Source organism: Chaetodon trifascialis, chromosome 16 (assembly GCF_039877785.1).
Source record: "Chaetodon trifascialis isolate fChaTrf1 chromosome 16, fChaTrf1.hap1, whole genome shotgun sequence".
NCBI lineage: Eukaryota > Metazoa > Chordata > Actinopteri > Chaetodontiformes > Chaetodontidae > Chaetodon > Chaetodon trifascialis.
The window spans coordinates 20,315,976-20,338,706 of record NC_092071.1 but is presented as its reverse complement, the minus strand read 5'-3'; the positions used below and the strand labels follow the sequence as shown (position 1 = coordinate 20,338,706).

The following is a 22,731-nucleotide window of genomic DNA, read 5'->3' as shown; positions in this document are numbered from 1 at the left end:
ACATTCACACTCACACTCACACCTAGGGGCAATTTAGAGTCACCAATCAACCTAATGAGCATGTTTTTGGTCTGTGGGAGGAAGCTGGAGTGCCCAAGGAGAACCCATGCATGCATGGGAAGAACATGCAAACTTCACACAGAAAGGCTCGACCCAGGGATTGAACCAGCAACGTTCTTGCTGTGAGGCACGCGCACTACCTGCTTGCAGGGTAAATGATTTCTCTAAAACTAGGTCACACATTCTGCATTTCCAGGTGAAGGAAAAGCTGATCGCTATGGAGCCAAATGGAGCAGTGACATCCCCCCAAGACAGGCCGATGCCTCGACGGAGTCTGAGCTCCAGCTCTGGTCTACGTTATGGGTCTTTTGTAAACAGCCTTTCATCACTCACACCACAGGCTGTGGAGACATCAGCCATACCTCCTAGACGCACCTATATAGCTGTAGCTGTGCTTTGCTACGTCAACTTGATCAACTACATGGAACGTTACACAATAGCGGGTAAGATGATCCCTCATGTACACATGACAACACCACCTATCAGCAAACACCACTCACTGCTTCTCTTTGGTGGACTTACACAGGAACTCTTGTCAATGTCATGTAGGTGTCCTCCTCAACATTCAGAAGTTCTTTGCTATAAGTGACAGCACAGCTGCACTTCTACAAACAGGTATGATGATGCAGCTCCATGTCAGACACACTCACACACAATCTCTGTGAGAGAGTATGCTTTAAAATACTCAACACACACACACACACACACACACACACACACACACACACACACACACACACACACACACACACACAGGCACTTTTTGTTTCTGAATTAGTCAGAGATCTAAGCTTTGATGTCCTTGCAGGTGTTTTATTGTGAAAAGTGGGTTTACTTCAAGTCAAGTCAAGTCAAACTTGTCAAATTGTAAAGAAGGAATTAATTCTTGTTACTTCCAGTCTTCATCTGCAGTTTCTTACTTATGGCACCTCTCTTTGGTTACCTTGGCGACCGCTACAACCGGAAATACATCATGATCGGTGGTTTGAGTGTGTGGATTGTGACTGCAGCCGGCAGCTCTTTGGTTACTGAGTCGGTAAGTGAGAAATAGATCACATACAAGTAATAAGAAAGGAGAGGCAACAAGTGCTCACCTCTCACTTCCTGTTGCTTGTAATTAGTTTTATTTCCTTCCCTTATTCACTCCTCAAAAGGAAATGCACTCTGAATTTCAGTACAATGAGTATTACATGGGAGGTCTGTGGTTCACAACACTTTAGGGCTACAAACAAAAAGCGATGTAAATAGATGTTTAAGTAAATATTACGAGTCAACAAAATAACTGTCCGTGTATTTTATTTTGTTTGATGGATAACATGAACCTCAATATAAAGAAAAATAGAGTTCCATTGCATTCTGCAGTTTGTTTTGGAAATAAATATGTATTTTTGATTAATTGTGCTGATGATGACTGGAAGCATGACCTGTTAAACTGTGAGAGGATCCTTGTGCAATTTGGGTCTGAATCTTGTGGAACTGCTTTGATGTTGTTGTCTTGATGCCTTCAGTGCTTCTGGCTTCTAATGCTGCTGCGAGGCCTGGTGGGGATAGGAGAGGCCAGCTACTCCACCATTGCTCCCACCATCATCAGTGACCTCTTTGCTGGGCCTCAACGGAGCGCTATGATCTGCATCTTCTACATTTGCATCCCCGTGGGAAGGTTAGAAACCAACTCAGTCTAAAGTTCTTTTTTTTTTTTTTTTTTTGCATATTTTAATCATCTAATAATTAACTGAACATGAAATTGAAAGCATGGGTGAATGCTGCAGGGGCGGCATGGTGCACGTGCCTCACAGCAAGAAGGTCGATTCAATCCCCGGGTCGGGCAGGGGATCTTCTGTGTGAAGTTTGCACGTTCTTCCCATGCATGCGTAGGTTCTCTCAGGGCACTCTGGCTAAATTGCCCTTAGGTATGAGTGTGAGTGTGAATGGTTGTCTGTCTATATATTGTAACGGACTGGGTGCTGTCAATTACATGTTATTCTGTTACTGTTAAGAATGTGTTATGGTCAGCTACAGTCAGAAGTTCATTAGGGCAGTTACTGAGTTTCCTTAATATCAGTGAATGTGTTACTCCAGCTACGTCTTCATGCTTTTAGACACTGTGAAGCCTGTCAATCAATACCAGCACCTATGGCAATGATTTGTGTGAGATACCCACCTGTGATTGGAGAGGATCAAGGAGGGAGGGTTTTGTTATTCGAGAGAGTTTGTGTGTAGATGGGGGGATAGCGTGAGTTGTTGAAGTAGCCACTAATGGCATTTTAAGACAGGTGTCTTTTATTTTGGCGTTGGCTACGGCCCACAGTAGCCTGTTTTAAAGTTCAGGAATAAAAAGCCAGTAAACCGAGTTCACGTCTCGTAGCCTCATTGTTAAGGGACGCTACAATATATTGCCCTGCAATCGACTGTTGCCCGGTTCAGGGTGTACCCCGCCTCTTGCCTGTTGACAGCTCCCTTGCCAAGTTGTGAAATAGGTTGAAAAATGGTGCACAGTAGTGTGAGGTGATAATTTTATTTAGCAAATCATCAACCATCCAAATCACTGATCATCAAACTGTTCAATGGTTGTTTTTTTTGGTTTTTTTTTTGAACTACCACAAGACATTGGGCTCTATTTTCGCTGGCGGCGTTGTACTTTCGTGCACTGCTGCCGGCGCAACTCCTCCCCCTTCTCATCTTATCCTATGTTTACAAGTAGCAGGCCAGATATTTTGGAAAACGGATATTTTGGCCCGTCCATTTTCAAAAATAACATCAAAATAACACACAACATCGTTTTCAAAAATGTTGTCTTTTACAAGAACCCGGATAAATACGCCGTCGAGCGCATCATAACTATGCCAAACCTATGGGTGCGAGTGTAAACATAGGTCGCTCACATGACGTTAAGTATTCAGTCACATGTTGTGATGTTTCGGAACCTAAAACGCTGTTTAACCCTGTTTACACGCTGACAATTAACCAGCATTTTCAGAAATCTCCACTTTGGCCGAAGTTTTTAAAAATGATCGTTTTCCATGAAAAAAATAACTCCGGGGCTGCACGGTGGCGCAGCAGGTAGTGCGCGTGCCTCACAGCACGAAGGTTGCCGGTTCGATCCCCGGGTCAGGCGGGGCCTTTCTGTGTGAAGTTTGCATGTTCTTCCCGTGCATGCGTGGGTTCTCTCCGGGTACTCCGGCTTCCTCCCACAGACCAAAAACATGCTCATTAGGTTAATTGATGACTCTAAATTGTCCGTAGGTGTGAGTGTGAGTGTGAATGGTTGTTTGTCCTTGAATGTGGCCCTGCAATCGGCTGGCGACCGGTTCAGGGTGTACCCCGCCTCTCGCCCATTGTAGCTGGGATAGGCTCCAGCCCCCCGCAACCCCGAAAGGGATAGGCGGTATAGATAATGGATGGATGGAAATAACTCCGTTTGCGCGTGAACGAGAGGCCAGAGCGCATGAAAACATGCGCTTTCCCTTAGTGTAAACGGGGTCTCAGTCCCACCCAGTGGTGCAACTCATAAGGAGGGAGGGGAGAAGGCGTGAAGTGGGTTTGACACAGCAGTCCTGTCCTCACCAATGACACCAGCTCCTCGCCTCACCTTTAAAAACGCCGCTGGCGAGGCGCATGGCAAGTTTCGAAGATGACTGAGCCCGCGCAGGAAAGCGTCCAATGCCCAAACTTCTCCCAGGAGGAGACTGACGATCTGGTCCGGGAGGTCCAGGCTTGCAGTGGCCGTATCAACGGCCTCGGGAAATTCATTTCATTACTGTCTATCTGTTTAGTGTGGAAAGTTATTGATCGTCAGATGTTTTTTGAACTGATGTAACCGCAAATACTCACTTAATGACAAAGCTGGGCGGCAAGGCGCTCCCTCCTCTCCGCTCTGCTGCTCTCCCAGTTGACACGGCACATGCAGTTCGGCCTCTCTCTGTCTTAAGTCCCTTAATGTGTCCTCCGTGAGTTCATAGTGACATCCACGTTGTACAGCCACATTGTGTAAAACGCAACACGCCATGAAGAATGCAGCGACACTCTGAGGGCTAAAACGCATTTTGAGAACCCCAAATGTGCGTTCGATGACTGACCGAGCACTGCTGAAAACACCGTTAACCACGCTGTCGTCTTGTTGGCGACAGCGTTGTGATATATGGCATCATCAACCGCGTTTTCAGTGGATAGCCGTTATCACCTAGCATCATGTGCCGACCCGGGGAAAGTGGCATACACGTTTGTCACCAGGCAATTGGAGTCACAGATCACCAGACATCCTTGTGTCACCTGTGTACATTCGGTCAGGTTGAGTGACCATTACGTGTGCCGAACGCGCTTTCGATGTGGTCAGATGAGATACTGATCAAAATATATTGTAGCGTCCGCCCGGACGTATGCAAAAACGAGAGCGTTGGATACAAAGCTTTTCTTTAATAGGGAACAGTTGTTGTTGGGGAATAATGTGGGGAATTGGTGGGGGAAACAGTCTCTGAAGCTGGGGGTGTGGCTATTTCATCCCTCCAGGCAGGCGCCAAGGATCCAGGGTGCCGATGTGGACGTGCATCGCCCCTGTATGGGGCCAACCTGTCCCTGTGTAGAACCACCCGTCTCCCCCTAGGAGGCAGCTGGACCCTGTACACCACCTCACCCAGCTTCTCTAACACCGCACAAGGTCCCACCCAGTGACTGTCCAGCTTAGGGCTCCGGCCCTTCTTCCTCTTTGGACTGTACACCCACACCAGGTGCCCAGCCATAAAGTCTCTTTCTCTGGCCTTCACGTCATAGTTCCTTTTCTGTCTCATGCCCGTTTTCTGCAGCTGGTCACAAGCAAAGGCGTGAGCTGACTCCATTCGATCCTGAAGCCTCCTGGCATATTCAGGTCCAGGTGGCACCTCTGGGCGTCTGCCAAAAGCAATTTCCGCTGGTGTCCGCAACTCTCGCCCCAACATGAGCAGGGTGGGCATGCATGAGGTGGAATCCTGCACAGCCGACCTGTAGGCCAGCAGGATCCAATCCAATCCAATCCATCTTTATTTATAAAGCACAGTTTAAATAAACTCAAGGTTTCCAAAGTGCTGTACATTAAAAAAAAAAACAAAAAAAACAATAACATAAACAATAAAATAGACATTAAAACAGAAAACATAATAAATAAAGGGTAAAAAACCTGTGCACATAAAATAAACAATGTAGGTGGTGTTAAAAGCCAAGGAAAAGAGGTGCGTTTTAAGAGGAGATTTAAAAGTGGCCACGGAAGAGGACTGCCTGATGTGCAGCGGCAGTTCATTCCAAAGCTTAGGGGCGGCAGTAGCAAACGCTCGGTCCCCTCTGAGCTTCCGCCTTGTTTTGGGAACCCTCAGGAGCAGCTGGTCAGCTGACCTGAGGGATCGAGTAGGTGCGTAAGGGTGCAGAGGCTCAGAGAGGTACACTGGGGCAAGGCCATTTTGGGCTTTAAAAGCAAATAAAAGAATTTTAAAATGAATTCTAAAATGGACGGGTAGCCAGTGAAGTGAAGCTAAAATCGGTGTAATGTGCTCAGACTTTCGAGTGCCAGTTAAGAGACGTGCAGCTGCATTCTGCACTAGTTGCAGACGTACAATGGAGGACCCGCTGACCCCCATGTAAAGTGCATTGCAGTAATCAAGCCAAGTGGTTACAAAGGCATGTATTACTTTCAAAGTGCTGTCTGTGCAGAAAGGGTTTAATTTTAGCAAGTTGTCTTAGCTGGAAGAAGCTGGTTTTTACCACAGCTTTAATCTGGCTGTCGAACTTTAGTTCCGCGTCCACTTTTACCCCCAGATTATTAACAGTGGGTTTGGCAAACTGCGCCAGGGAACCCAGGTCGACTGGGGAGGTCACGGAAGTGCCACCAAAGACAATCACTTCCGTCTTGTTCTCATTAAAATTTAAAAAGTTTCGAGCCATCCAAGCTTTGACGTCATCCAGACAATTTAGAAGTGGCTTAAGTGCAGAAGAGTCAGCCTTTTTAAGGGGGACATAAATCTGGCTGTCATCCGCATAACAATGAAATAAAATGCCATGCTTCCTGAGAATGGACCCAAGTGGAAGAGGGTATAAAGAAAATAAAAGTGGGCCCAACACTGAGCCTTGTGGAACCCCGCAAGAGAGAGGAGCAGTGGAGGACACAGAGTCACCAAGGCCGACACAGAATGACCGGTGTGATAGGTAGGACCTGAACCAAGCCAGCGCCTGACCCCTGATGCCCACCCACTGCTCCAGGCGAGCAATTAGGATATCATGGTCCACTGTGTCGAAAGCAGCAGTTAAATCTGAAAGGACAAGAATTACCGAGTGACCAGAATCAGTAGCTAAAAAGATGTCATTAAAAACCCTTAAGAGTGCTGATTCTGTGCTGTGCAATGTTTTAAAACCAGAAATTTCAAGAATGTTGTGGTCATTAAAAAAGTCAAAAAGCTGAGAATAGACAATCTTCTCTAAGATCTTTGATACGAAAGGCAGTTTGGAAATGGGCCTAAAGTTAGCCATAACAGTGGGATCCAGTCCAGGTTTTTTAATCAGTGGCTGCACAACTGCATGTTTAAACTGAACAGGAACCACCCCTGATGACAGACTGCTGTTAATAATACTGAGTAAGTAAGGCCCGAGAGTGGGGAAAACCTCTTTAAAAAGTTGAGGAGGAACAGGATCATTAGGCGAACCAGATGGTTTTAAACCCCCCACAATCTCTTGCATAAACGCCAGGGTCACAGGCTCAAATGAGTCAAAGACAGCAGAACAGGGGAGAAACACTGAGGGGTCAGAGGCTGAAGGTGAAATAAATGCTTTGGTAGAAGAAACTTTATCAATAAAAAATCGCAGAAAGTTTTCACACACGGGGAGAGGGCTAAGCTCCCACAGTCTGTGATGCATTCAGGGTAGAGTTGATCACTTTGAACAACACACGAGGTTTGTGACAGTTAGAGACAATAATGTCAGAGAAATATTTCCGTTTTGCCTCTTTCACAGAGGATTGATAACGACGCCAACAATCCCTCAATATTTGAAAAGACACCTCTAGTTTATCTTTTTTCCATTTACGCTCAGCTCTGCGACACTCCTGTCTGACACTGTGGGTTGTTTCATTCAACCACAGCTCAGGTTTAACTTTACGCTGCCTGCTCTTTAATGGGGCGGCAGAGTCGATGGCAGACTGGCAAGAGTGAAAAAACTGAGAGCAAAGAGCCTCTGTGTCAAGGTGTGCAGGATCAGTAGTGGCACAGATCTGACTGAAAGCAGACAAGAAGTGAGCGGCAGTGGAAGGGTTAATAACCCGGCAGCTGCGAACAGCAGCGGGAGGTTTAACAGAGTTAAAACACACTGCGGCTTCAAAAAGTACAGGCATATGATCAGAGCAATACGCTTCACAGACTTCCAGATTATAGACAGGCAAACCAAATGACAAAACAAGATCAGGTGTGTGTCCCTGTATATGTGTAGGGCCCAATACAGATTGTTCGAGATTAAAAGAGTCAATGAGATTTAAGAAATCCCTCACCAGGGGGTTTTCCGGGCAGCACACATGAATATTGCAGACACCAGCGATCAAAACTCAGTCATATTTCGGCATGATATCAGCCAGGAACGCAGAAAAGTCAGTTATAAAATCCCTGTTGTATTTTGGAGGTTGATAGACGACAGCACACAGCACCGTGTGAGGACATCCCAGCTCAAACAGGCTTAATTCAAAGTTGGCGGGAGCCGATGACAGCGATATTTGTTTACATTTGAAGTGGCTTTTAAAGACACTTGCAATTCCTCCTCCTCGACCAGATGTCCGTGGAGAATTAAAATAACAATGGATGAGGGGAAGGTGCATGTCCCAGTCACATTGGTGTTCTGCCGTGAGGATGGCTAGCTGTTTTGCAAGGGATCTGTTAAACTGTTCGACTAGCCCATCACTCTGCGGGTGTAAAGGGGTAGTTCGCGTCTTGTGCATGCCCAGACGCTCACACATAGCAGAAAACACACCTGACTCAAAGTTTCTTCCTTGGTCACTGTGGATGACCTCGGGTGCCGCAAACCTGGCAAACATGCCTTCCACCAGAGTGTCTGCAACAGTCCCTGCTTCCTGATCTGGTATGGCATATGCCTCTGGCCACTTCGTGAAGTAATCCATGGCAGCCAGAACATAACGGTTGCCCTTGTCTGTGCGAGGAAACGGGCCCATTATGTCCACCGCCACCCTCTCCATCGGGGCCCCCACCGCCAGCTGCTGTAGCTGGGCCCAAGACTGCTCTGGGGGACCTTTGTGTGCTGTGCAGAGGTCACAGCGGTGACAAAAATCCTCAACATCTCTCCTGAGCTGACCCCAGTAGAAACCTTGCTGGATGCGACGTAGAGTTTTTGAGACCCCAGAGTGTCCTGCCCCAGTGGTACAATGAGAGGCCTTTAACACCATCCCTCTCAGCGCCCTGGGGACCACCACCTGCCACCTCTCCTCCCCTGTAGCTGGCTCCTTCCAGGCTCTCTGGGGCACTCCATCCTTCACCCGCAGAGCCTCAAACTTTGCAAACAGTCCTTTTGTTGCAGACGAACAACCAGTGACCTTATTCCACTCTGGTTTTTGTCCTGACTCCACCCACTGCAGCACCGGTTGCAGCTCAGTATCCTGTTCCTGCTGTGCTCTCCAGTCAGGTGAGTCAACAGCCTGCACCTCTCTGCAGACAGGCCCCCCTCCATTCTGCCCGGGGTTCTGCTCTCCCACACGGAGCTCCTTCTTGTGGGCCTCTCTTTTTTCACAGTATCGACAGCCATTGAGAGCACAGGGGTGCCGAGACATGGCGTCCGCATTGGCATGTTGTGTTCCAGCCCTGTATTCAACTTTGAAGATGTACGGCACCAGCTCTTCCGCACCAGTCTCTCACTGCCTGCACCTTCTCCTCCAACGTGCTGATGCCTTCTCCCCCAACTCTGTGCCCCAGAACCTCCAGCTCCTTTCTCATGAAGCAGCACTTGTCGGGGTGAAGCTTCAGACCAACCGCTGATATCCTCTGCATAACCCGCCGCAGGGCCGCCAAGGCTGTATGGAAGGAGCCCCCATGGACCAGTATGTCATCCAAGTAGACCAGACATTCCTGTCGGGGGACACCAGCCAGCACCTTCTCCATCAGCCGTTCGAACGTGGCCGGGGCGTTGCACAGACCAAAAGGGAGGACTCGAAACTGCCATAATCCTCTGCCGGTACAGAAAGCGGTCTTTGGTCTGGCTGAGGGGCTGAGGGGTACCTGCCAATACCCGCTGCATAGATCCAGTGAGGAGAACCAGGATGAGCCAGACACCAAGTCAAGAGACTCATCGATGCCGGGCAGAGGATATGAGTCTTTCTTAGTCACGCTGTTCAGTGGCCTGAAGTCGACACAAAACCTCATCTTCGGGCTCTTCTTTTTGTTGACCATCACAACACCTGAGGCCCATAGACTGTCAGATGGCTCAATGATGCCAGCCTTCAGCATTTCCTCAATAGCACTATCAGCAGCTGTCTGGTGCGCCAGGGGAAGGCGGCGGGGGCGTGCCTTGATGGGCCGTGAATCACCAGTGTCAATGTCGTGCTGCACCATGTGTGTCAGACCCACGTCATCCTCTGACAGGGCAAAAATGTCCTTAAATTCCAGCAGCAACCACCACAGCTCATCTTGCTGCCCTGGTTCCAAGTTGCCACTGTTGCGCTTCCACACCTCTCTTATTGCTGCCAGTGTGTCTGCCCCACAGGCCGCCGGTTGCTGGTCCAGGCTGGGGGGCTGCACATCAACCGGGGCCTGGGGTGGGGGGTCTGACCCATGATGTGCCTCCGCAGCTCGCAAGGTTGGCAGGAGTGGTCTTGGGGTCGGAGTGGGGTGCACCATTTTCACTTTGGGTCCTCCCGGAAAGGCCAGTGTGTTCTTACCCAGGTCTAACACACAGCGGGCAGCCCACATGAAGTCCAACCCCAATATGCAGGGGTCCTGTACTGCTGCGACCCACACTCTAAAGGTCACCGACCGCCCCCCTACAGCTGGGCTCCGTCCTGTGGGGATGAGATACTGTGGGACAGGGGGCAGGGGTCTGCGTCGTCCCTCCTACACAGACCTGGGATGTTTCCCTGAACACCAGCCCACTTGGGGCACCGCACACTGATATGGCCAGGCTGGCCACACACCCAACACACAGGAGGGCCCTGGCGAGGGCTGGTCCTGCTGCGGTGTGGTTGTGTTGACACAGCACGGATCAGTTCAGTCAGCTCATCCACCCAAGCCGGCTTCACCTTGTCTGGGCACTCCTGTGCTGCGGCCCTCACCGCAGGGCTGGCCTCGACGTGGTCACTCTGAGTGGTCCCCCCACGATCTCTCTCTCCAAGGCCAGCTCCAGTGCCTCCTGCAGAGTACGGGGGTGAGCCAGCTGTGTCTCTCTGGGAGTTATGGCCCGGATGAACTGGTCCCTGGCCAGCTCGCTCTGCACTTTAGTGGGCATGTAGATGTATGCCCTCCTCGCCAGGGTTTCAATGTCATTAGCCAGTACACGGAGCGGCTCCCCGGGCTGTCTCTGCCTGCTTGACAGCTCTGAATGCAGAACACCAGGTTAGTTGGATTGTCCAAAACGCCACTGTAGCGCACCGACTAAAGCCATAGTCATCTCTTTCATCTGGGCTAAGCAACAGCAAGCATGTTGATGCTTCATCAGTGAGACACATGGCCAGTTGTAGTGCTTTAATGTCATCTGACCAGCCTGTAGCCCTTGCCAATAGTTCAAATTGGGCATGGACGGCCTCCCAGTTCGCCTTACCAGAGTACTTGGGCGTCTTCACTTGGATTTGGTTACAGTGGGCGCCGCCATCTCTGTTTACTTCCGGCCCCGCGCCGCTCATGGCAGGTATACCCCCGCCGGCGCGCTTTACTCCACTTGGTGAGCTAAAGCCAGTATCAGTAGCTAGCTTCCTGGTTGCTTGTTGTAGGTGGGCAACATGCTGCAACATGACCAGACTCTGTACCACGCCCCGATGCACCAGCATAAGCATCATACATCATCTCCTCTTTGACTCTCTGGCGAGTGTCGGTATTTCCCCGCTGCACAGCCATACCTCCGGTTGAAGAAACAGAGTTAGCCAGGTCAGCACGCTAGCGTAGCTCAACAGTTCGCTGCCGGTGTTTTACTTCTGACACCAATGTAGCGTCCGCCCGGACGTATGCAAAAACGAGAGCGTTGGATACAAAGCTTTTCTTTAATAGGAAACAGTTGTTGTCGGCCACAACTACGCCAAAAGAACAACATCTGCAACAACAGTCTGTAATTAACTCCACACTCTCCTTCCGCCTCGTATCTCTGCATCCATCAACCCGTACACACGGCACACACCCACCCCCTCACTCTCTCAACTAACCCTATTGAACACGTTCACAGACAGTCGGACATCACAGAACTCGATAATGCATGACACAATAAAACATGACTGACTGTGTCACTGCAGGCTTGCTACAATATAAATTTAGGTCTGACTGTATGTGCTGACTCAGATAGTTGCATTGAGTCGCGGATGTTGCTAATAATTGATCGCAGTGAAATGCCAGACACTGTGGAAACCTGACTGTGAGGTTGTGGTGACGTGAGCACATGACTCCGCCAGTTTACCACAGAGTTTACCAGGTCTGAGGTGGCGAGCTTTCAGTGCACTTTTACGCTGCCGGCGCAGAACGAAATGGTCGAAAATTCCAATGCTTGGCTCATTATGCCGACACCTCCCCCCTACTGCACCGCAACACCCATCCTGGCGCACCTCTGTACGCCCCAGTTTACCAAAATACCAAGTGCGCCGTGTGCCTGCCTGCGCTGCTCGAAAATACTACTGCGCCGGTGGCGCAGTGTGCGCTGCGCTGGCGGCGGAGTCGAAAATAGAGCCCAAAGTGCGCAGCACGTAAATACCACCCCAGTAAACAAAGCTCAGAAATGAGAGTTTTTTTGTTTTTGTTTTTTTTTTTAAGCAAACTCAAGGAGGCAAAATACCTGTGCCATGGTCTGGTTAACTTTTAGCCAGGAGCAACAGAAAGCAGCCTGATTGGACAGGACGGCTGTGCATCATAAAGAGACTACAGCATTTTGTTGTATAACGACGTGCTGTAGAAGGATAAAGAAATTAACGTTGTGCCTTGTACAGGATAACCATATTGTTCAACTTAACTGTCATTTATGTCGCTCAAATGGTTTTACCATTGCTTTTGTTTTCAGTGGTCTTGGATACATAACAGGGGCAGGGATTGCGACTGTCACAGGGGACTGGCGCTGGGCTCTCAGGGTGAGAACATTTTCACTATCAGTGAATGGAAGTGTCAGCTGAGCACTGACAGACACAGAGTGACAGATATCTTAATATCATTCTGCCCCATCAGATCACTCCGATCATGGGAGTATTGGGACTTGTCTTGCTGGTTCTCTTATGTCCTAATCCACCCAGGGGTGCCGCTGAAACCCAAGGTGGGGGAGTCACTAAGCAGAGTTCTTACCTGGAAGATGTCAAGTATCTCCTGAAAAAGTGAGACATGGGAACTAATACTATATTAATACAATATACTAGAATTCTGTATTTTTTTAGTCCAATACATATTGATATACTGAACTGTGACCAGGATATAAAAAATGCATGTCACTGCACTCTGGTGGACATATTATGTAAGTCATTGCTTCTAAATGATCTCAGATATATATTTCTGGAATGTCTGTACTGCAATTTTTCATCTAACATATACCAATATATTTGCAACAAGCTAACACCAGTTGAAATTGGTCCAGCAGATTTCTTGGTCAAGCTATATTGTACTGTCACTCTGATCCTAGTAAAAGCTATGTGTGGTCATCACTGGGAGTGACGGCTACTGCCTTCCTCATTGGAGCTGTGGGTTTCTGGATGCCTACTTTTCTGTCCAGAGCTCAGGTCTTTCAGGGACTCCGACCTCCATGCAGAACAGAGCCCTGCAACAACTCTGACAGGTGCAGCATGACCTTTGACCTGCATCATCCTTCATATGCTTCATTTCCTTCAAAATCAAAGCAGAGTTTTAACAATGCTGTCTGCCTCTGCTTCCTGTACAGTTACATCTTTGGAGCTGTGACAGTGGTAACAGGTATTCTGGGAGGGTGTTTTGGCACTCTTTTATCAAGACGGTTCAGGAGCAAGATGCCAAATGTGGATCCACTCATCTGTGCAGTAGGCCTGCTGGGATCAGGCCCCTGCCTCTTAATCACCATCTTCGCAGCTTCAGCAAGCATTCCCACCACTTATGTAAGAGACAAATCTCTGTCTTTGCTGGTGGCCTCCAGCTAAATGATCATTTTTATATATGGCTCCAGAGATGGCAATGTCCCCTATGCCATGACATTCTCTCTCTCTCTCTCTCTCTCTCTCTCTCTCTCTCTCTCTCTCTCTCTCTCTCTCTCTCTCTCTCTCTCTCTCACACACACACACACACACACACACACACACACACACACACACACACAAACAACAAAAAAACAAAACATGACTTGATCAACCAATCAGTTGCTTAAATGTCTCATTTCAGGTAGCTAGCTAGCTAGCGTTCAATGCCTCTGCCCACATCTGGGAACAGACAGGTCTGTAGGATCATAACAAAATGATAATTTTTGTAAATGGTTCCAGAGATGGCAATGTCAGGTATACCATGACACACACACACACACACACACACACACACACACACACACACACACACACACACACACACACACACACACACACACACACACACAAATACATGAATTGATCAACTGATCAGTTGCTTAAATGTCTCATTTCAGGTATTCATTTTCGTAGGTGAAATATTGATATCACTGAACTGGGCAGTCATGGCTGATATATTGCTGGTGAGTTTGAAGAGTGAGTGGGAATATAAATATGAAACAGTTTCCTGAAACTTGAAGCCAATGGGTTGTTTTGTGTTTTCTGACTTTTGACTGCAGTACGTTGTTATACCAACCAGACGGTCCACAGGTGAGGCTCTCCAGATTACAGTCGCTCATCTCCTGGGTGATGCTGGCAGTCCTTACCTAGTTGGAGTGGTGAGATACAGTTCCACATTGCCACTGTCAGCTCCCTTTAAACTGTACTGTTTCATCAATACCTCTGCAAGCTTTCTCTGTGTATCTTTGAGGAGTAATGCTGTCTTCACACCTGTACCAGTAGATTTCTGATGCTATACGCAAATCTAAACCCGAGACTGATGCTTGGAACTTCCTCAGTCTGAAGTACAGCCTCATGGTCTGCGTAGTTGTTGGGATCCTGGGTGGAGTGTTTTTCCTCATGGCTGCACTCTACATTGCTGAAGACAAGAAAGCAGTTCTGCAATTCATTGAAGGTACATGTACTGCTGTAATGACTACATTTCCCTGGTGTGGGATCGATAAAGTCCTATCTATCTATCTATCTATCTATCTATCTATCTATCTATCTATCTATCTATCTATCTATCTATCTATCTATCTATCTATCTATCTATCTATCTATCTTTATTTTCTTGTGAACAACAAAATGTCAAAACTAAATGATGACAGTACAACCATGACAGTGACATTTCACAGATTCTGTGAATGTTTAATTTTGTGCAGGTTGTATGTGTGAACAACACACTGGCACACTACTGAGTCCTCACCACTGTGCCTGTTTGTTAAAGTCTGCAGCCCTTCCTGAACAATAGCACTCTATTACACTCACTTGCTACAAGCTAGCACCCATCTTATCCAGTTAAGAACAAATTCTCCTTATCTGAACGTATGCCCCAATAGCACTCTGGCAGTCTAGTCTTTCTGGCAACTCAGAGGCACAGATGGGCCAAACTTGATAAAGACAACATTGTCTCCCTACTTAGGAACTGAGCTGACCTCATTCTCTCCATGCTGTCAATTGTTGCGTTGTGTGTGCTCCCAACTTTGATTTAAAATCTTTCAAATGTGTGTGTGTGTGTGTGTGTGTGTGTGTGTGTGTGTGTGTGTGTGTGTGTGTGTGTGTGTGTGTGTGTGTGTGTGTGTGTGTGTGTGTGTGTGTGTGTGTGTGTGTGTGTGTGTGTGTGTGTGTGTTACCTGAAGATCTTCCACCACAGCAGGGGCCTGCATCTGAGCCCTCCATGGAATTCAGCAACCAGGAGAAATAAGAAATGCTGGACAAAAGCAGTCATCCAATTGACTTATCTGTAAATATTTGAAGCCAAGTTAACATATACTGGTGTGGATATTTTTTTTATTTTTTATTTTTTTTCTGTTAATTCACACTGTCAGAGCATCAAATACCCTTTAACAAATTGTTTGACTGTTCACTCAGGCTTAAATGATATTTTCTACAGATGAAGTCAAGTCCATTTTATTGGCAGCCTATAACCCAAAATCACTAATTTGCCTCAAAAGGCTTCACAGTCTGTCAACCTCTACCATGGAACCCTCAGCTCGGATAAAGAAGTCCAGCGGGGGAACAAGGGAAGAAATGTGAGCTCGGACACATACTTAAAAAAAATGGACTTGTTGTAACTATACCTCTCATTCAGGTGTACTGTCCAGTGTAGCTGAAAAGTAAATGATTATGTTTTCTGAATGAAATGTTGTTTTCAACTTTCAATAAATTCTAGTACAACAATCACTGAGCATTCTGCATCCTTGGCTAAAGCTATGTAGACATTTTTTTTAATATAGAAAAATACAATGACAGAACTCCAACCACCGATGAAAGTCATAACACATTCATCTATAGCTTACCACCTGACCTGCTTATTATAAGAAAGAATGAAACAACAAAAAAAAGTGATATTTGGCTTGTTTACAGCATTGCATCACAGTGGAAGTCTGTGTGAAAGCATATGACCAACCCACAGTGGGCTGGTCCCTTCACTAACTTAATATGTCTTGAGGCATGTTAGAGCCTTGGCCTCTGTATCTTCTCCAAGCCTCAGAGACACACTGCCAGCCACAGCGTCCTCTGACAACTGCAAACATGGAATGAGCACATGAGAACATTACAAAGACAAGACAACATCAACAAGTACGTGAGTCTATTTTTTTATTAACATTTTAATCTGTAGAGACAGTTTTAACAAATGGAAACCGAAAGTGTGTTCATGTATGACATAAATATATCGGCAACTGTTGAAAGAGGCAGCTCTTAGGTTCTTGCAGCCAAAGTTTTAACAGTGGAAATGTTTTCCACAATGCTGTTTAGAGAAAATATTCGATGCACAATAGCGTTATTGTTGTCATGGAGTCAGTATTGTTGCATTGACTCTCTAACCAGAGCAGAACGGGGCCCCTTCACAGGAATTTAGCCACTAAAATGCTTTTAATTAATAATGACCATAATGACCCAAAAATATCTACTGTTTGGTTGTTGTGGTGTTGTAAGAACTGTAAAATAGCAGAAAATGTTCCTTCTCCTTTCTGTCTGTATTTTGACATAGTGAGTGAGCAACAGTTTGCTCTTACACACTAGTTGTGTAAATGCCTTTTCTGTCATAAGGACTATTTCTCAAGTGTTTCCACAAACCACATTAACTTATTTCCCCAAAATTAGGTCACCTGTGGGGCACACAGCTTCAAAAGCAACACATCAGAAATGTTGCACAATCCTCACTATGTGCCATTACGCTGAAAAATGCTCAGTGGGTAGAAACAGTTGCTTATTGTCCTTTGATGTAATCAGACTTTATTTTAAAGCTGAAAGCAAGAGGAGCTGTAATTCATATCCTCTTTGAAATTCCCAGAGACAGTATAAATCTGTCCTTTCGCTGAGCTTTATTGAGTTGTCTAATTATACTTATTGGCAAAACTTCTGTGCACACACTGCGACACAGAGGGTAAATGATCTCTCTAAAACTAGGTCACACATTCTGCATTTCCAGGTGAAGGAAAAGCTGATCGCTATGGAGCCAAATGGAGCAGTGACATCCCCCCAAGACAGGCCGATGCCTCGATGGAGTCTGAGCTCCAGCTCTGGTCTACGTTATGGGTCTTTTGTAAACAGCCTTTCATCACTCACACCACAGGCTGTGGAGACATCAGCCATACCTCCTAGACGCACCTATATAGCTGTAGCTGTGCTTTGCTACGTCAACTTGATCAACTACATGGAACGTTACACAATAGCGGGTAAGATGATCCCTCATGTACACATGACAACACCACCTATCAGCAAACACCACTCACTGCTTCTCTTTGGTGGACTTACACAGGAACTCTTGTCAATGTCATGTAGGTGTCCTCCTCAACATTCAGAAGTTCTTTGCTATAAGTGACAGCACAGCTGCACTTCTACAAACAGGTATGATGATGCAGCTCCATGTCAGACACACTCACACACCATCTCTGTGAGAGAGTACGCTTTAAAATACTCAGAAAACACCCGCACATATTTTGAAGGTCCACATTTTACCTTGCATTACTTAAGATGAACTTGTGCAACATGTGCTGCAAGTAAATTGCAGAGCACTGTTGGTACAGAGGTTGACAGAAATATAAAGTTGGACTCTCTCTCTCTCTCTCTCTGTCTCTCTCACACACACACACACACACACACACACACACACACACACACACACACACACACACACACACACACACAGGCACTTTTTGGTTCTGAATTAGTCAGAGATCTAAGCTTTGATGTCCTTGCAGGTGTTTTATTGTGAAAAGTTTCACAAGTGGGTTTACTTCAAGTCAAGTCAAACTTGTCAAATTGTAAAGAAGGAATTAATTCTTGTTACTTCCAGTCTTCATCTGCAGTTTCTTACTTGTGGCACCTCTCTTTGGTTACCTTGGCGACCGCTACAACCGGAAATACATCATGATCGGTGGTTTGAGTGTGTGGATTGTGACTGCAGCCGGCAGCTCTTTGGTTACTGAGTCGGTAAGTGAGAAATAGATCACATACAAGTAATAAGAAAGGAGAAGCAACAAGTGCTCACCTCTCACTTCCTGTTGCTTGTAATTAGTTTTATTTCCTTCCCTTATTCACTCCTCAAAAGGAAATGCACTCTGAATTTCAGTACAATGAGTATTACATGGGAGGTCTGTGGTTCACAGCACTTTAGGGCTACAAACAAAAAGCGATGTAAATAGATGTTTAAGTAAATATTACGAGTCAACAAAATAACTGTCCGTGTATTTTATTTTGTTTGATGGATAACATGAACCTCAATATAAAGAAAAATAGAGTTCCATTGCATTCTGCAGTTTGTTTTGGAAATAAATATGTATTTTTGATTAATTGTGCTGATGATGACTGGAAGCATGACCTGTTAAACTGTGAGAGGATCCTTGTGCGATTTGGGTCTGAATCTTGTGGAACTGCTTTGATGTTGTTGTCTTGATGCCTTCAGTACTTCTGGCTTCTAATGCTGCTGCGAGGCCTGGTGGGGATAGGAGAGGCCAGCTACTCCACCATTGCTCCCACCATCATCGGTGACCTCTTTGCTGGGCCTCAACGGAGTACTATGATCTGCATCTTCTACATTTTCATCCCTGTGGGAAGGTTAGAAACCAACTCAGTCTAAAGTTCTTTTTTTTTTTTTTTAAATTTTGCATATTTTAATTATCTAATAATTAACTGAATGTGATTTTCTGTTGTGTATGACTCAAATTGAAAGCATGGGTGAATGCTGCATTCACTGCTGGTGGAACTCTCCATATTTAAAGTTTGAGGGTATCCTGAACAGTATTTCATTTACAAACATGCTGCCAGAAAATCAATTGACAATTTGTAACAACCACACATGCTGTGAAAAGGAGGATGTGATTGTTGTGGCGTTGTCCTCAATGCATTTGTCTCAAAAGTCTCAGATTTTGGAGCATCCAGGTTACCAACAGCAGCATTAAGTCTCACTCTGCAAGTTAATGTTCAGAATGTGCTGAAATTAACTGAAAGTTTTCCCTTGCCAAGTTATGAAATAGGTTGAAAAATGGCAACAAGGAAAGTTTTTTTTTTTTTTCTTGAACTACCACAAGACATTGTCCCCACCCTGGTAAACAAAGCTCAGAAATGACTGGGTTTTTTGTTGTTGTTGTTGTTGTTTTTTAAAGCAAACTTGAGGAGGCAAAATACCTGTGCCATGGTCTGGTTAACTTTTAGCCAGGAGCAACAGAAAGCAGCCTGATTGGACAGGACGGCTGTGCATCATAAAGAGACTACAGCATTTTGTTGTATAACGACGTGCTGTAGAAGGATAAAGAAATTAACGTTGTGCCTTGTACAGGATAACCATATTGTTCAACTTAACTGTCATTTATGTCGCTCAAATGGTTTTACCATTGCTTTTGTTTTCAGTGGTCTTGGATACATAACAGGGGCAGGGATTGCGACTGTGACAGGGGACTGGCGCTGGGCTCTCAGGGTGAGAACATTTTCACTATCAGTGAATGGAAGTGTCAGCTGAGCACTGACAGACACAGAGTGACAGATATCTTAATATCATTCTGCCCCATCAGATCACTCCGATCATGGGAGTATTGGGACTTGTCTTGCTGGTTCTCTTATGTCCTAATCCACCCAGGGGTGCTGCTGAAACCCAAGGTGGGGGAGTCACTAAGCAGAGTTCTTACCTGGAAGATGTCAAGTATCTCCTGAAAAAGTAAGACATGGGAACTAATACTATATTAATACAATATACTAGAATTCTGTATTTTTTTAGTCCAATACATATTGATATACTGAACTGTGACCAGGATATAAAAAATGCATGTCACTGCACTCTGGTGGACATATTATGTAAGTCATTGCTTCTAAATGATCTCAGATATATATTTCTGGAATGTCTGTACTGCAATTTTTCATCTAACATATACCAATATATTTGCAACAAGCTAACACCAGTTGAAATTGGTCCAGCAGATTTCTTGGTCAAGCTATATTGTACTGTCACTCTGATCCTAGTAAAAGCTATGTGTGGTCATCACTGGGAGTGACGGCTACTGCCTTCCTCGTCGGTGCTCTGGCTTTCTGGACGCCTACTTTTCTGTCCAGAGCTCAGGTCTTTCAGGGACTCCGACCTCCATGCAGAACAGAGCCCTGCAATGCTTCTGACAGGTGCAGCATGACCTTTGACCTGCATCATCCTTCATATGCTTAATTTCCTTCAAAATCAAAGCAGAGTTTTAACACTGCTGTCTGCCTCTGCTTCCTGTACAGTTACATCTTTGGAGCTGTGACAGTGGTAACAGGTATTCTGGGAGGGTGTTTTGGCACTCTTTTATCAAGACGGTTTAGGAGCAAGATGCCAAATGTGGATCCACTCATCTGTGCAGTAGGCCTGCTGGGATCAGGCCCCTGCCTCTTCATCGCCATCTTTGCAGCTTCAGCAAGCATTCCCACCACTTATGTAAGAGACAAATCTCTGTCTTTACATTAATTTACATGAATTGATCAACTGATCAGTTGCTTAAATGTCTCATTTCAGGTATTCATTTTCGTAGGTGAAATATTGATATCACTGAACTGGGCAGTCATGGCTGATATATTGCTGGTGAGTTTGAAGAGTGAGTGGGAATATAAATATGAAACAGTTTCCTGAAACTTGAAGCCAATGGGTTGTTTTGTGTTTTCTGACTTTTGACTGCAGTACGTTGTTATACCAACCAGACGGTCCACAGGTGAGGCTCTCCAGATTACAGTCGCTCATCTCCTGGGTGATGCTGGCAGTCCTTACCTAGTTGGAGTGGTGAGATACAGTTCCACATTGCCACTGTCAGCTCCCTTTAAACTGTACTGTTTCATCAATACCTCTGCAAGCTTTCTCTGTGTATCTTTGAGGAGTAATGCTGTCTTCACACCTGTACCGGTAGATCTCTGATGCTATACGCAAATCTAAACCCGAGACTGATGCTTGGAACTTCCGCAGTCTGAAGTACAGCCTCATGGTCTGCGTAGTTGTTGGGATCCTGGGTGGAGTGTTTTTCCTCATGGCTGCACTCTACATTGCTGAAGACAAGAAAGCAGTTCTGCAATTCGTTGAAGGTACATGCATTGCTGTAATGACTACATTTCCCTGGTGTGGGATCGATAAAGTCCTATCTATCTATCTATCTATCTATCTATCTATCTATCTATCTATCTATCTATCTATCTATCTATCTATCTATCTATCTATCTATCTATCTATCTATCTATCGTAAATAAATCTTTACTGCCTTTTTATTTTCTTGTGACAACAAAATGTCAAAACTAAATGATGACAGTACAACCATGACAGTGACATTTCACAGATTCTGTGAATGTTTAAGTTTGGACTTTTGTGCAGGTTGTATGTGTGAACAACACACTGGCACACTACTGAGTCCTCACCACTGTGCCTGTTTGTTAAAGTCTGAAGCCCTTCCTGAACAATAGCACTCTATTACACTCACTTGCTACAAGCTAGCACCCATCTTATCCAGTTAAGAACAAATTCTCCTTATCTGAACGTATGCCCCAATAGCACTCTGGCAGTCTAGTCTTTCTGGCAACTCAGAGGCACAGATGGGCCAAACTTGATAAAGACAACATTGTCTCCCTACTTAGGAACTGAGCTGACCTCATTCTCTCCATGCTGTTGGACTGTCAGTTGTTACGTGAGGCAGCTGCACCAATGGGGGACGACTTAGTTAACATCAATGTAGCAGATAAGAGCAGGTTTCCTCCCAACGTCATCAGACTTCTCTGATCCTGCACCAACTGGTGTGTGTGTGTAGTGGTTTGATCACTTAGTTTATGTGTGTGCTCCCTACTTTGATTTAAAATGTTTCAAATGTGTGTGTGTGTGTGTGTGTGTGTGTGTGTGTGTGTGTGTGTGTGTGTGTGTGTGTGTGTGTGTGTGTGTGTGTGTGTGTGTGTGTGTGTGTGTGTGTGTTACCTGAAGATCTTCCACCACAGCAGGGGCCTGCATCTGAGCCCTCCATGGAATTCAGCAACCAGGAGAAATAAGAAATGCTGGACAAAAGCAGTCATCCAATTGACTTATCTGTAAATATTTGAAGCCAAGTTAACATATACTGGTGTGGATATTTTTTTTATTTTTTTTTTTTTTCTGTTAATTCACACTGTCAGAGCATCAAATGCCCTTTAAGAAATTGTTTGACTGTTCACTCAGGCTTAAATTATATTTTCTACAGATGAAGTCAAGTCCATTTTATTGGCAGCCTATAACCCAAAATCACTAATTTGCCTCAAAAGGCTTCACAGTCTGTCAACCTCTACCATGGAACCCTCAGCTCGGATAAAGAAGTCCAGCGGGGGAACAAGGGAAGAAATGTGAGCTCAGACACATACTTAAAAAAAATGGACTTGTTGTAACTATACCTCTCATTCAGGTGTACTGTCCAGTGTAGCTGAAAAGTAAATGATTATGTTTTCTGAATTAAATGTTGTTTTCAACTTTCAATAAACGCTAGTAAAACAGTCACTGAGCATTCTGTTCTTTCCAACCTTGGAGACGTACCATTCGCCTGCTCATACCAGTGGTTTTCAAAGTGGGGGCCACCAGGGGGTGCTAGGGGGGGCCTCAGAAAATTGGAGGGAAGTTCAGAAAAAAAAAACGCAAAAAAGCAAAACATGTTAGTTAATAATGTTCTTATGCTAAACAAATGTAATAATTATTGAATAGTGAACACACACAATTGAGAGAGGTTTGATTACTTCTGTACTGTTCCTGTCTGTCACGAGTTTGTTGAAAAGTTCAT

At 45.6% G+C, this 22,731-nt stretch overlaps 2 protein-coding genes across 3 annotated transcripts; both read left to right on the top strand.

Moving 5' to 3' along the window:
- The first annotated feature begins 277 nt into the window (after window positions 1-277).
- On the top strand, window positions 278-15,496 carry LOC139344620 (protein spinster homolog 3-like). The gene is made up of 13 exons (XM_070982932.1): window positions 278-503; window positions 610-675; window positions 960-1,096; window positions 1,569-1,720; window positions 12,259-12,325; window positions 12,420-12,562; window positions 12,865-13,017; window positions 13,120-13,309; window positions 13,846-13,911; window positions 14,008-14,106; window positions 14,231-14,402; window positions 15,130-15,233; window positions 15,445-15,496. Exons 1-12 carry the CDS (start codon window positions 278-280, stop codon window positions 15,192-15,194), a joined length of 1,536 nt encoding a protein of 511 aa, XP_070839033.1. The 3' UTR covers window positions 15,195-15,233; window positions 15,445-15,496.
- Window positions 15,497-15,970: 474 nt separating this feature from the next.
- Window positions 15,971-22,277, top strand: LOC139344617 (protein spinster homolog 3-like). 2 transcript variants are annotated; one of them, XM_070982927.1, is made up of 14 exons: window positions 15,971-16,076; window positions 16,926-17,172; window positions 17,279-17,344; window positions 17,793-17,929; window positions 18,402-18,553; window positions 19,346-19,412; window positions 19,507-19,649; window positions 19,952-20,104; window positions 20,207-20,396; window positions 20,475-20,540; window positions 20,637-20,735; window positions 20,860-21,031; window positions 21,912-22,015; window positions 22,226-22,277. In XM_070982927.1, exons 1-13 carry the CDS (start codon window positions 16,038-16,040, stop codon window positions 21,974-21,976), a joined length of 1,596 nt encoding a protein of 531 aa, XP_070839028.1. In that variant the 5' UTR covers window positions 15,971-16,037; the 3' UTR covers window positions 21,977-22,015; window positions 22,226-22,277. The 2 variants fall into 2 exon arrangements, with proteins under 2 accessions (XP_070839028.1, XP_070839029.1); XM_070982928.1 differs by having other exon boundaries at window positions 15,988-16,072.
- The last annotated feature ends 454 nt before the right edge of the window (window positions 22,278-22,731 follow it).